Source organism: Saccostrea cucullata, unplaced genomic scaffold (genome assembly GCF_032062105.1).
Source record: "Saccostrea cucullata isolate Sc308-1 unplaced genomic scaffold, CSIRO_AGI_Scuc_v1 ctg3474, whole genome shotgun sequence".
Taxonomy (NCBI): domain Eukaryota; kingdom Metazoa; phylum Mollusca; class Bivalvia; order Ostreida; family Ostreidae; genus Saccostrea; species Saccostrea cuccullata.
In genome coordinates this window covers 105,001-120,230 of record NW_026924803.1, presented here as the reverse complement: position 1 = coordinate 120,230, position 15,230 = coordinate 105,001, and the positions used below count along the sequence as shown (strand labels likewise).

At 35.0% G+C, this 15,230-nt stretch overlaps 1 protein-coding gene across 1 annotated transcript in view; it reads right to left on the bottom strand.

The window, feature by feature from the left end:
• Positions 1-364: 364 nt before the first annotated feature.
• The window catches only part of LOC134267343 (uncharacterized), a gene marked incomplete at its 5' end in the record, with an annotated part of 62,483 nt that continues 47,617 nt past the window's right edge, over positions 365-15,230 (bottom strand). The window contains one exon of the mRNA XM_062749568.1: positions 365-775. Coding sequence (XP_062605552.1) covers positions 538-775 — 238 coding nt within the window. The remainder of the gene's footprint in view (positions 776-15,230) is intronic.

The following is a 15,230-nucleotide window of genomic DNA, read 5'->3' as shown; positions in this document are numbered from 1 at the left end:
CTTAATTATTTCATACGACTTTTTGTATTATTCTGGTTACAGAAAATGTAAAAATTACTTTACCTATAAAAAAGATATCAAATATTATAAATTTTGTATCACTTGAAAGGGGGTCATTTTTCAATGGAGGTAAATTTTTTATAGGACGAACAGATAAAATAATGACCCTAGGACTCTTTTTCTACAAAAAATGATTTTTTTTCTACAGGTGGGGGGGGGGGTCATTTTTCTTCGTTGAAAAATGACCCCCCGGTCATTATTCGATGGGGGTCATTATTCGTCTTTACACCGGCGACCACTGAATTCTTAATAAATACACTAGAAGTCTGTAATAGTGATAATTATTTTATTCATTAGCTTAATTTTTTTCTTTTACTCTAAACGCAATGTATTTTGGCGTCATGATTTTTTTTCTACCCGACTCAAGCAATTTATATTCAACATTCAAGCAATTTACAGGTTAATACGTTTTTTACAATATACACTGAAAATGATTGATTTAATCTGATGTTTCCAACCATACGCTTAAAACTGTATCTAACGAATCAAAAAAAGCAGGGGAAACAATATCAAGACTAGTAAAAGAGATGACGAATACAGTGTAGATACTCCATTTCCACCGAATCTCCGAACCCAATCCCAATAAATAGAGTTGTCCATACAAACAGTTGGCTGAATAGCATGTAGAAACTGCATGGATACTCTCAAAAAATCTTCCCCGCACTCAAACGCTTTCAATATTGTCTCGGCGCAGCTGAATTCTGTGGCTATAGATCTGTAAGTTGTTAGAAACATTTTGAATAATAGTAATGTTGTTCTGACATTGATACATGGAAGATGTTTTACTTGAAATGAATCAATGCTTTGTAAGCAATAAGATATTGAATTCAGTCCTTAAAATGTTTTTATAGTGTTCATTTCGTTAAATTACTGGCACATTTTAAAGACAAATGCAGACTTAATTTTCTTGACTAGTTGTGATATTAATAGAATTTGAGATATAAAATTAAATATATAAAATAAAGAAGAAGGAATGGTTTGGACTTCATTGTGCCCTAAAAATTTAATGTTCTTAAAAAGTTATGAAATTGGCTTTTACAAGAGTTAAGTATAGATGAATATGATAAATTATTAAGGAATATGAAATGAAAGAGGACCTTGTGGAAATATGACGTCATAAATTTGGTACATTTCTAAGTTTAATGCAGAAAAACCTCAGAATGACACATTTCTGTGTTTATTTTATTTTAGTAAATAGTGTCTGCCTCCGACGCCCACTTCAATTTTTGGATACCGGTTTATTATGTTCACAGCTTTTAAAAAATAACTTATCTCAAAATCTTTGTAGGCGATGCATACAGAGTATTTTTTTCTGAAAGAAAATTCCACTTGATTAGAATTGATGTCTTCTGCAACTTTTTAAGAAAATACTGGAAAGTGTGCAAATAAATGACGTCACAATTAGTATTTTGAAGGTCAAATGAGAAAAACGATTTGTGTATTCTTACTGCATGGAAGACTTTTGATTTAGAGAGATGAATCTTAATTTCTTATATCAATTTTATATTTTAGAAAAATACAAAGGGCTAAATTTGTATTGAGACTGTATCTTGTTCTTTATGCACGAAATTAACATATTAAATTAAACAAATTATAATTAAGTTAAGTAATATCAATATATAAATAAAATTTATTTTGTTTCATAGGAAAATATCTGCAAATAAAGTTTTAAACTATTTATGTTCCTGGATCGATAGATTTTTGTCCTGTCTATTTGTCTGTTTCTCTGTTTGTCTGTCGTCAACTTGTCAATGACCTTGACTGTGACCTATATGAAAAAATAGCTTTTTCAAACTTAAGCCATAACTTTTGAACCATAGGAGATAGAGACTTCATGTTTGGTAATGCATATTCCGTATGTTGATTATTGTATTACTGTGGGCATCCAGAAACAATCTACCAGGATGTTTTATTATTGGAGAGAAAGACAGACAGAGAGAGAGAGAGAATTTTGTTTTTGCTGGTCGTAAAACAACATAAAATCACAATCGTCAACAACCCCCTATTACATGAAACACCTGTCATTACAAATTAATAGATTTTTTTGTTAAATCCACTGCATTTGTTAAAAAGCAAAAGTACACTGGTCAAAAAAATTACCCCCCCCCCCCCCAAGCAAAAACAACCCACCCCCGAACGCACTTTCCTAATTTGCAACACTAACAACACAACATTAAACTGATTTTTAATACGTGTCGCTAATGAAATCAATATATTATAGAATCCAGTCTACTGAAAGAATTAACCAATGTTTATTTTTTTTTCTTTTCTTTGCATTTCTTTTCTTTGCCCACTACTCAGTTGAAAATTATACTCAACCTGGCTGACCAAAATGTGTGTTACTACATTATGCGTTCTTGCATTTTACTTAATCTCAACGCAAAATGTAATAATCCAAAAACCGCATTATAAAAGTTTGCGTTATTATATTTAGCGTTGATCTCGACGCAAAATGTGTGAACTGACCAATGTTCGGACAAACAAAAGAAGTGACCTAAGTTCGGACAACTTTAGCGTTATTTTTTTTTTCCGTGTAATAAATCGGTTTCCAACATAATAGGGAAACATGTCAATCTCATCGATCGGGTTTTTTATTTAGTCAAGACCATTTAATTATCAAGTGACTCTATACTTGGTGGTGGCGCTAAGATTTGAAGGTATGTATAGTTCGTTTTACGTCATAACATTCCGGAAAAAGTAAATATACACTTTGAAGAAATACAAATATCTGATGTTTTTCTGTATTTGATCCAGTATGTATTATTTGTAGTGCGTTTTTGAGTGAGTAATCATTCCCCACAGTAAAAAAAATAGATTAGTTATTTTCTTTCTTATTTGAGAAATCCTCCGAGAAGTGTAAAAACAAAGTGTACCTAGGTTTGTACACCCAACTGACCATGAGTCGAACACTGTTCCAACCAAGGTTTAAGCTGCTTAAATGTACTTTTTATAAAAGTTGGAGAGAATAAATCGTAAACAAGGTTGATAATCTAAGCATTAGCATATTATTAGTACTTGAAAAAAATCTAAATATCAGATTATGTAAAAGAGTATTTTAGATTTTCTCTATTCATATTTTCAACAATGATAATTATGTCTTTGGGTCGCATATAACATATTATATAAAAGTATCAATCCAGGAGACGTAAATGCGATTGCAGTTTACGAAGATCGTGCAATGACAGAAAAAAGATGTTATCTTCACCGCCCGGATGCATTCATCGTTTCACAATTATTTACAAGAAATCTAATTGAAGGTCCATGCTTTCTGAAAGCTAAGGGTCCTGTGGAAAGGTGGAGGAGGCAAACCGGTCCGGAGCAAAAGTGCAACATTGGGTTCAAGTGCATCGATAGCCTAGTTACGATCACGCAAATTAAAGACTTGGGGAAAGATTACGGACCAGATACTGTAATTTTTAAAATAAACCTTATTGCTTGATTAAATAAAGATAACACATATTTTTTCCAGTTAATATTATTTTTAGATGAAAACAAAAAGCAGAAAGGGCAAAACTTATAGCGAGGAGGATCTGCTCGCTGCTTATGACGTACTAAACGGTACGTCTGTAGGAAAGCAGCCGTCAAACACAATGTCACACATACCACTTTGCGGTATTGGTATTGGTTTTTCCAAATCAAACTTTTTTTCGTTACGCTGGAGACGTAGCTAAGAAAAGGGGAACACCTTTTAAAAACGGGCGCCTTTCTGAAAAATGGTGGCGATTGCTAAAGAAGAGACACAACAACCTCAGTTTGAGGACTCCAGAGTCCACGGCGTCGATCAGACACGAGATGATGTCAAGGGAGAGAGTGGGGTCCTACTTTGAAAGCTTAAAGGCTGAACTGGACACAAACAATCTGACAAATAAGGCTCATCTCATATGGAATATGGATGAGACATTTATTACCCTTTATTATTCGACTCAGACAAAATTGTTGCAAGGTCTATATAACAATGGTGCACACCGCGGAAGATATAACTGCTGGGACGTAGCATCGTTTTTGAAAAGGGGATGGGGCAGAAAAAAATCTAGATTGCTTGAAAAAAAAATTGACAAGCCAAAAAAAAAGGGGGGGGGGGCAATTTTCCAGTTTTTTCCTTACTCGAAAATCGGGGATGGGGTGTTAGAATCAAACTTCTTTCATTACCTTCTTTGCCCATTCTTACTACATTACCTTTACTTGTGTACTGCAAGGAAAAGTGGAAGGCCAACCAAACTTTCAATTAAAAATTTTTATGTAAAAAGTTATGTCTAGAAAAAAAAGTTGGGGGATGCTACGTGCCTCAGTGAACTGGCAAACTTGTAAATATTACGCTTTCATCATTTCTTGCATTCGACACGGACGTCCGAGAAAACGTTGGATTGAAATTCAAACTTGAAGTTGAATTTCAATCTACCTAAGCTACTTTCGTACGTAGAGTAATAATAAATAAACCATTTTTCAAATACTTTCAATTCCCGAATCGTTTGAGATTAATGGGTATGAAAAAAATGAAGAAACGTTAACATTATAGATTTAGAAGATAAAGATATTATATTTTATCTAGGGGACGGTCATAGGATCCTAAAGAAGGGGGTGTAAATTTCTTTCAGTTCATTCCTTCACAAAACAGAATAGACTGTCCGTTTGTATTATTGGTGTAATCAATAAACATGATAAATGGATTTTTTGAAAAAAATAGTTCTGGGATAACATTGATTTTGAGCGTAGGTGAAGTCGATTAGAAATAAACTTCGAACTTGAATTTCAATCCCATATTTTCTCAGACACTCGAAAATGATCCCGGCCAAATTCATATTATATCATAAAACTAAACCAGAAGTCTCTGTCGAGACTGAAGCTCTACTGGTTTGTACTTATAGCAAAGGAAGAGAAAAGTACTTAAGCAATTGGGAATTGAAACTTTACAACAGCAATAAATAGAATAATGATCCTTGATAAAGTCTCTTTATGTTCTTAGTGTAGTCCACTTGTGTGCCAAGTTATATTGAAATCAGACCAAAACTGTAGGAGAAGTAGCATTTTGAAAGAATTTCACAGAAATTTCTATTTTTAGTTACCACGGCAACACCGTTTATCGAAATCAAAAACCGATATACAGAATTATGTATCTTAGTGTAATCTACTTGTTTGCCAAGTTATATTGAAATCAGACCAAAACTGTAGGAGGAGTAGCATTTTAAAAGAAATTTCACAGAAATTTCTATTTTTAGTTACCACGGCAACACCGTTTATCGAAATCAAAAACCGATACAAAGAATTATGTATCTTAGTGTAGTCTACTTGTGTGCCAAGTTATATTGAAATCAGACCAAAACTGTAGGAGAAGTAGCATTTGAAAGAATTTCACAGAAAATTCTGTTTTTAGTTACCACGGCAACACCGTTTACCGAAATCAAAAACCGATACACAGAATTATGTATCTTAGTATAATCTACTTGTGTGCCAAGTTATATTGAAATCAGAGCAAAACTGTAGGAGGAGTAGCATTTTGAAAAATTGTTTACAGACAGACGGACAGACAGACAGACGGACGGACATTACTATCGCATAAGCTCTTCTGGTCTCTGACCAGTAGAGCTAAAGATAGGAATGACGTAAGCTGTATATTTCAATATTGCAAGTTAATATTCGATGGTCTTATACACAGGCACCTGACGAATGGAATGGCGGGGCAAACTCTAGAATATAACCAAAAAATGGAAAATGATATCAGAAATAGAAACAGAGGTATAACAGACTGGATATTTATGTATTTTGGATAAATTATCGTTTCTAATAGAAATTTTCCAAGGGAAGGGGGGCTCATTCCATTCGTCAGGTGCCTGTGGTTTTAAATATTTCAGATTGACTCAAATATTCAAATACATAGAATAACATGTTTTGTTATTAGTTTGCATTAAAACGAAATTTATTTATGTACAGAAAAGGCGCTAAGTCCATACATTCCAAAACGGGAACGAGGGAAACAATAACCCTCATAGCAAGTGGAAATGCAGCGGGGCAGTTACTACTCCCTCATTTTATCTTTAAAGGAAAAACAAAAATGGCTTTACCATCATGGGACACCGAAAATGCCCCTGATGGATCAATATTATGCGTGTCACCTACAGGATGGACGAAACAAGTAAGACTACCTGTATAGATTTTAAAATATTTATGGCTAACTCAGTATCTATGCGCAAACATACTAGTTAGTATACTATAAAAACGTAAATTTACTATCTTGATTAAAGGGTCTTGCTCTCATGTGGTTTTCAGAAGTTTTCTTTAAAAAAAAACATTGGACCCACGAGACCTCAGATCCAGATATTTGATGGCCACGATTCACACCACCACATGGAACTAGTGAGTACCATCAGAGAGAACAGCATCATTTTGGTAGAATTGCCATTGCACACCTCCAAATGGCTCCAGCCACTGGACAGGTGAGAATACTGTAAAAATCCTGTGACAAATCTTCGTGGTTTAAGGAAAATTATTGATATATAATTATAACGTTGGTCTACAAACTTATTCCTCATGAAAATAAGTACATGTAGTTCTGCAGTACGTTACTTCTTGCGTGTTTTTTTTTTATATATTGATATTGAGTCATACCGGTACTTATATCTGCCAAATGATTTTTTGCAGAACACTTTTTGGACCAATGAAGTCCAAGTGGAGGAAGAAGACAAGTGAGTTGATGGCGGAGACTGGATGTACAGTAGGTCACTCCAACTTCTTCCTCCTGTTCCGTTCCGTCTGGATGGAGATGGCAAGAGAGTCGTCAAAGATTGTGAATGGGTTTGCTGCTACTGGAATCTGCCCGTACAATCCAGATGCTGTACCAAAAGAGGCATTCAGTACCTCTGAAGTCTGCAGTGATGGGTAAACTCATAATACCTGGTTTTTGTTAATCAAGTTTGAAAACAAAAAAGTTAATACCCTCGACCAAGACGAAGATATCCTTCCAAAACTAAAACTGCAGCGTAAGCCAAAATCTGATCCAGCTTTCTTAATCCTTACATCAGATGATGCATATAAAGATAAGGTAGCCTCACAGAAAAGAAAGGAAAAGGAAAGAGAAAAGAAGGAAAGGGTAACTAAAAAACAATAAATTATTAAGAATTGTTTAACGAAAGAAATGATTAAAATCTTATTTGAAGTTGTTTTTTTATTAATAGCATGGAGGGGAGAGGGTTTATTTTAGCCCCCCCAGGAACGAAGTTTCATAGGCGAGGTAAATTGCCTCCTTTTTTCCCAAACATTAAATATCTTTTGAAATTGTTCCACCGCACTTTTTGTTTCAGCATAATTGAATCATGAGAATGATTTAATATCATATATGGCGTATTTTCGTAAGTGCAGGCAAAGTAAAATTTAAAAAAAGGGTCTTTCTATTTGTTTTGTTACTTTATATAAAGATAGGACTCTCCTGTAAATTATACAATTAAAATCAATCGCGTTTCAAAGATATTAGAGACTTAAAACAATAACCGATTTATTTTTCCGACTCCGCATTTATCCAATTTTAAATTAATAGTAATTAGCAAACAGCGTGTAAATCTACACTTATAATCTCGTATTTTTTTTTTATTTAATAGCTTATATACGCCATATATAGGTTTGAATTTTGAAAACCTAAAAAAAAAACCTCACACACACACCCTGTACACACAAGCACTCCTTTGTACCCCCCCCCCCCCGAACTTTCAAAAACTTTGTCTGACCACTAGGGTCTCCCGAATACTTTTTAAAATAGTGTAATATAGTCAGGCTATCTAGGGAAATATTTTGTAAATGAATATTGTATAGACATTGGCGTCGGAAGCAAATTGAAAGGGGGGGGCTTAGTGTAAAAAAAATTATACCTGCCAAAAAAACAAAAATCCTGACAAGCAAAAAAAAAGGGGGGAACTGTCCATGTCCCAAACACGAATATCCTATTTCGTGGGGGGGGGGGGGGGGGCGGAAGTTCGAACTTCAGTACCAAAATTTTTTTTCCAAACACCACCTCTTTCCCTTTTTTTAACCTACACTGCGACGTTTCTGTGGAAAATGTGTGTGTATGTGGGGGGGGGGGGCTAAATCTACGAAGCAATGTTCAATGTCTATAATAGGTATATATTTGGAAAAAAAGTGGGGGGGGGGCGCCTATGATAGAAGTAACTTAAAAGAATGTAAGTTTATTTCATATTAATATCATGTCCGAACCTTGGTCAGATACGTTCGAACCATGGTAAAATTCTTTCAATAAATTAATCGTCTAGTTACTAGGAACTGTAATCTATTTTGGTTATATATTTACATTTGATAAAGCCGGAAAGGTTATAAAAAAACCTTTCCCATTGATAGTTATACCCTAGACAATTGACATTCTGAACAACAGCTTATTGCTTGCAAGCAAAACAAAAACCGTCCGAACCATGTACATTTTGCGTTATTACATTCTGCGTTGATCTCGATGCAGAGTGTAATAATGCAAAATGCAATAACTCCGGTTTATCACATTTTGCGCTGTTATTACATTTCGTGTTGTAACACAGTTTATAGCGAGGACTCAGTTCTCTCAAATGCATGTCAAACTCCAAAGGTCAAGGTTAAAAAGTCAAAAGTGTTAGTACTCAAAGGATGGTCTTGTTACAAGGAATACACTGTGAAATATAAAAGCCCTATTTCTCACTGTTCAAAAGTTATGACCAAGCTTATTTTTTTAAAGTGGGTCAAAATCTTAGGTCAAAGGGTAAAAAATATTTAAATCAGCTGAAAGGTCTTTTCACGATAAATATACATGTGAAATATGAAAGCCCTAACTCCATCTGTTAAAAAGTTATGGCCAAAGTTAATTATTCTTTTTAAAGTAAGTAGGTCAAATTCAAAGGACAAGAGGTCAAATTTGCTGGTACCCAATTAAAGGTCTTGTCACAAGAAATACACGTGCAAAATATTAAACACATAGCCCATTCCACGCAATAGTTGTTTGATAAGGCTTTGTCCGTATGAAAAATAAACAATCGATGATGCATACACAGTCGTACATGTAATACTAATCGAGGGAGTAGTTTGTTTACTAATGTGATTTATAATAATATTTTCAGTTTGAAATCAAAATGCTTCCTAAATTCTAGAGAAAAACAAGATGTGATTGTGAAACACTATGCGGCAACGAATTTTTTTTTAAAAGCTACTTTTAGTATAAAGGTCATAGTCAGGTCAAAATGTCAATGACCTTGGTGTCATTTAAAATAATTTAATTAGTGGAGTATGCAGTATCAAATATGTAGTCTCTATCTTCTATGGTTTAAAAGTTATAGCGAAAGTTCGAAAAAGCTATTTTTAGCATATAGGTCACAGTCAAAGTCATTAACCTTGGTGTCATTTGAAAGAACTTAGTGCAGTATGCATGCCAAATATGAAGTCTCTATCTCTCACGGTTCAAAAGTTATGGCGAAGGTTAAAGTTGACAACAGACAGACAGAGAGACACAGACAAACAGACAGACAGAACAAAAACAATATACCCCCAGATCTATCGATCCGGGCGCATAAAAAGATTATATCACTTTCCTCAGTTTGATCCAGAGCGTTTGTATTTTGATCAAAACGATTTCTGCACTCTTTGATTTTTCCCCCGTTCACACATAGACACCACTTCTACAAAAATCAAAGCGTGACCGATCGTGACAAAGTGCAGAAAAAACGTAGTGGAGTCTTCATAAATGCAGTATGTAGGCCTTTCAACTGCCGCTGGGGTTCGCTGTTATGAACGGTAACTCGTTGCTGAAACTTGTTTAGAGCATATCCAAGGTATCTAACTGTTTATACGCAAGTCATTTTTAGCATTTCCAACGTGTTTCTTTGCTGTCAATAGAATCCTGTGGTTTTAAAATTTAGTACTAATGTTAAACTTATTAACTATATAGTTGCGGACACCGTTTAATTAGATATAAGTAAAATTTTTAATCAAAATAAAAAGTGAAATCTACCCTCCTTCTTAGTTCTAACCTGATTAAATGTTTGTACTCTGTCGTTCTTCTTCGTGCTATGTAACACAAATAAGATAATTTATTGTTGCATTTACTTGTAAAAATAAATAAATATTATTATATAGGAAGCGCAATAGTGCGTACAAAAAACATGACATAATATTTTATTCTTCATAACAATCGTCAAAGAGAGTTAAAATATTGAATATAGTCTGTTCCCCGTTCATTTGACCCTGTTATTTCAGGCAGAGTGAAGACATTCTCCTTTTTTGGTCAACTCTTTTGTGTGAAAAACATTAAGTTCTTATTCGTGCCACTCAATCGAACATAAATAATTTATAAAATAAACACGAACACGTATATTAGGATGTGAAGCGCTCTGGTAGTGCAGTTTACTTAAACAAAATCATTACAAATACAATCATATCTTCTTTAATTGTCTTCTTTTCTACAAAACAAAACAAGATTTTTAAACATAAAATCTTTTTAAAACATGTAAAGCAAGGGCGGATGGATGGGGATTCAGTTATCTGCACTGAAAAGAGCCTTCGAATGGCTTTAGAATACTCTGTGCTAACAGCCGTCACCTGACAAGGTGACCAGCATTACAACCAATAGATTACAGATATAAATAAACACGAACACGTGTTATTAGCAACATTGATGAATACATTTATGTTCTTATGCGTGCCACTCAAACGAACATAAATAATTTATAAAATAAACACAAATACGTATATTAGGATGTGAAGCGCTCTGGTAGTGCAATTTACTTATTCGAAAGACAAAGAGTCGAAATAGAATGACTTGTATATGTAAATTTCAAATACCTAAGTTTTTGGTTACAATTATTTATTCTGTTTTCTTTCACACAGCCATCTTTAGCTTTTTCTGACCTCCACCGCCCATGCTTTTTAAACAACCTGTCACTTATACCAGCCGCTGCAGTGGGAAGTTGCCCCGCATCAAAAGCATCTAAAACAATTTCTCGTGCTCTAGTATAAGACAAAGGGCGATTATCTCTTCTAACTTTATATGCACTTGTATTTTTACAAAATGACGAAGATCTGAATAAATATTCTGATGAATCAACTTCAGCACCTAACAATTTTATATATTCTTCTAACGTATGTACAGGACAGTGTCACCATGAGTTCTAGCAATACACACCTCCTGCCCTTCTTTGTAAACATCCATTTTACTTTTGACAATGTTAACTTTCACAGGGGCGTAGCAACAGGGGGGCCGGGGGGGGGGGGGGGCTGGCCCCCCACTTTTTTTCCCAACCTTACTTACCCTATAGGAAATGTTAATTGAAAGCCTGGGGTGCCCCCCCCCCCACTCTTAGACTTTTATAGTGATGTATCGAAAATGTAGTATTAGAATTGGTAATAAAAGTAGTTTGACACTGAGAAAAAGTTTACCTACCCTCCCCCCCCCCCTTCCCCCCCCCCCCCCCCCCACGAAATAGGATTTTCGACTTTGGGCAACTTTTTCCTTTATTTTTTCTTTTTTTTTTCTTTTTCTTTTTTTTTGCTTGTCAACGGTAAGTAAAAAACTTTTTTCTCTGGCTGCCCCCCCCCCCCCACTTTCAAAAACGATGCTACGCCCACTGTTTCATACACACATCATCAAATGATATATCATTAAGTCTAATATTTGCGAGCTCCGAGAATCTGAAACCCAGCAAAACCCAACAAACACAAACATAAAGTACGCATATTATATAAATTGTTTGATTTGTATCTTTGAACCAATAACTTCAAATGATCTGGTGTGATTGGTTCCTTTTTTACAACTGGTTTGGAAGTCTCTCTTATTGCACCCACTTTTGTTAATTTCACTAAATTGGATTCACACGGATCATTTAGCCCTACTACCTGGTGGACCCAACTTATAGATTGTGTAGCTAATTGAATTTTACTTGATGATTTGTAATCCTTAGCGATAGAAATTATATATAGAGCCAAGTGTTCATCCGCTGCGGATAATGCAGAAATAGCAGGCAGAAAAGCGCTAAACCATTTGCAGAAAGCATTGAATGCGTACCTGTATTGACTTGATGTGTTCGGTGCTCTTGATTTTAGACAGAAAGTTGGTAAAAAGTCCCTAAGGTGTTGTAATCGCTGATCCTCTATCCTCGCGCTATCAGACCACTGTCTGTTATCACCCTGAATAAGCATTGAATAGTAAAGCATCTTTAACGTACCATCTATACGTCATATCTTTATCAAAAATAAATGGCTAAAAAAACAGCAGAGGGCCAGTTTGGAACAATTAAGACCCCAAAAGCTTTACATGCTATTAGGTGTTTAATAGCCCGAACTACTAAGTGTATATAGGGGGCACTAACCAATTGTTTTCGTGTTCCCAGTTTTGGGTAAAACAGTCAATAGCTTCTGAGCCAGGATTCCAAAATTTTGAATTATACCGTCCCAACTTACAGTTGTTATAATTTGCAAATCTGTCAACAGTAAAAGTTCCGAACAAGTTGTTAACAAATTCAAAAAAATTTGCAGTAACGCCCCAGTCATCGTGATCTATGATATTACTTAGAAAATCAGCTTTATCATTTTGTAATCTTGGAATCTATTGTATGTCAATTGAAATTTTTTGTTCTACACACATCTTGAAAATGTTGTAAGCAAGAGATTGTAAATGATGTTTCATACTACCAGACTGAACAATTTTTACACAACTCTGATTATCAGTGAACCATTTCACTTCTTTATTCACTAAATTATCTTTAAATGAAGCCAGAGCTAGTTCAGTTGCTCGAAGCTCTCTCCAAGTAGAGCTCATACCCTTCTCAAATTCTTTTAACATTAAGTGAAAAATTTTGAATCAACTTCAACCGTGTACGCTCCTGAAGCTAGACTACTAGCATCAGAGTAAATGATGACACTTTTCTTTGTCGGTATGTGTAAATGTTTTTTCTGAGTAAATACAATGTAACCAAAAATTACATTCATTTAGAACCTCGTTCTTTTGTGTGAGTACAATAACATCGTTCCATGACTTTCTACATGCTATCTCTAAAGAACAGAATCTGGTCATTATACTACATATGTTACCCATCACTGGTGACATTGACATAATCTTGCCAACTCTCTGGCCGTCACTTTAGGAAAACTCTTCACTAGTTTCTGCAAAGAAGCCACTCATGAATCCCAAGAAATTCCTAACCATTTTAAATTCTGAGTTGGGTAAAATACAGATTTTTCAAAATTAATAAGTAGCCCAAAATCTGACAATCTCTTTTGAATGAATTCAGAAACTGAAAAACATTCCTGTTTAGGTGGGGCAAACACAAAACCGTCATCTAGGTAAAGAACTGTCTTAATACCCTTCTTTCGCCAGAATTTAACAATAGGTCTTAGACTTTTTGTAAAAATAAATGGAGCAGATGACAAACCAAACGGTAGCACAGTGTAACAATAATATTTTCGTTCCATGAGAACCCGAGATATGTTCGGAAACTTTCAGAAATATCAATATGATGATAGCCAGATTTTAGATCGAATTTTAGACAATAGCAATCGTTTTCAAAATAAACCAGAGCTGTTTTCCAATTTTCTCATATTTCACATAATAATTCAGTCTACTCAAATCTAATCAACCTCTTTTTTGACCTGTTTTCCGCGACGCTGAGAGGGCTTACAATAAATGGTCTGTATGTAACTTCTACAACACAACCTGTCTTGATTAACTGGGATATTTCTGTGACAAATTCAGTGTTAATTTCTGCGGATTTGGTATTTCGAAAATTCATAGATGGTGGTAATGAGAGAAAAGGAATTTCATAACCAGAATGTGAATTATTTTCAAAATGTAAGGATAAGCCCCAATTTCTTCCCATTTACTGTAATGCCTTTTTAGACTATGTTTAATACTATGTTCCGTATGACTCTTTTCATGAACACAAGTCAAACAAGCTGTATACTTATCATTGACTTTGATTGGTCTTTCCCTTTGGGCTGTTGGATTTCCAGTGCCCTGTTCCGAAACAACCGAAGCAAACGTCGTACGGCATAGGCTGTCTCCTTGACTGTTTGTTTCTGCCTTGGCCATAGAGAAATGGCTGTTGATGCTACTGTTGAAAGGCAGGAAAGGGCTGAAAAGTACTAGTGACCTCAGGAAGAGCCAGCTGAGCTGGAGATCCCGCAGCTGCCGCTGGTGGCGTTTTCTGTGTCCCGTAAGGCTGAAATCTCTTGTTTTGCTTCTGATGCCTAAGGGCCCTGTTTTCGGCACGGCAAATCTTCTTTTCATCATCGGAGTTGTCTGCGATTTCATTGCACTGGTATTCGTTGACAGTTTTCCAGCCCGCGGGAGATGAATCAGCTATGCGTATATGCTTTTGACGCGTTTTCAATTTTTTACTTAAGTCAGAAAAAATTTTCAATGATTCAGAATCTTTTAAATCAAAGGCTCTCGACTCCAGCTTCTCTAGACCCTCTAATAATTCGGCAATAAATTCAGTTATCTTGTGTAGAGAATTCTCCTTGAGTTTCTTCGAGATAGACTCGAACTGCTCCGCTTTTAACTGTCCCGAGAAAGTTTTGAATTGAGACTGTATTATTCCCGTGAATAGTTTAACAATGTCCGAGTTTTTTTTAATGAAGAGGTCCCTCCTGTGCTGTCTTTTGGTAATTTATCTGAGTCTAAAGTCAGATCATCGCCCGAATCGCCCATATTACGTGGAAATAGAGAGTAAAAAAGAAAGACGTGTTATCTGCACTGAAAAGAGCCTTCGAATGGCTTTAGAATACTCTGTGCTAACAGCGGTCAGTTAAAACCCGTGCAACGAATATTTAAATGTCACCTGACAAGGTGACCAGCATTACAGCCAATAAATTACAGATATAAATAAACACGAACACGTGTTATTAGCAACATTGATAAATACATATGTAAGGAACCCTTTTTTGTACATAACAATACCAATGCTGAAGTAGCCTATATGTAATTCCTATAAACGATAACTCACAAATCGGCACTTAGTTGGTCATTTTACACACCTGAGTTACCTGTCCTTAAAACACAATCATCGTCCAATTCAATTATAAATATTTAAACTTTTTTATGATTTAATTAAATGTATGCATAAGTTATTATCTTTTTTGATAAATTCATGTACCTATAAATCTAATAATGATTTTTTTTTTTTTTACTAAATGTGCAACTTGAAAAATTAGTTGAA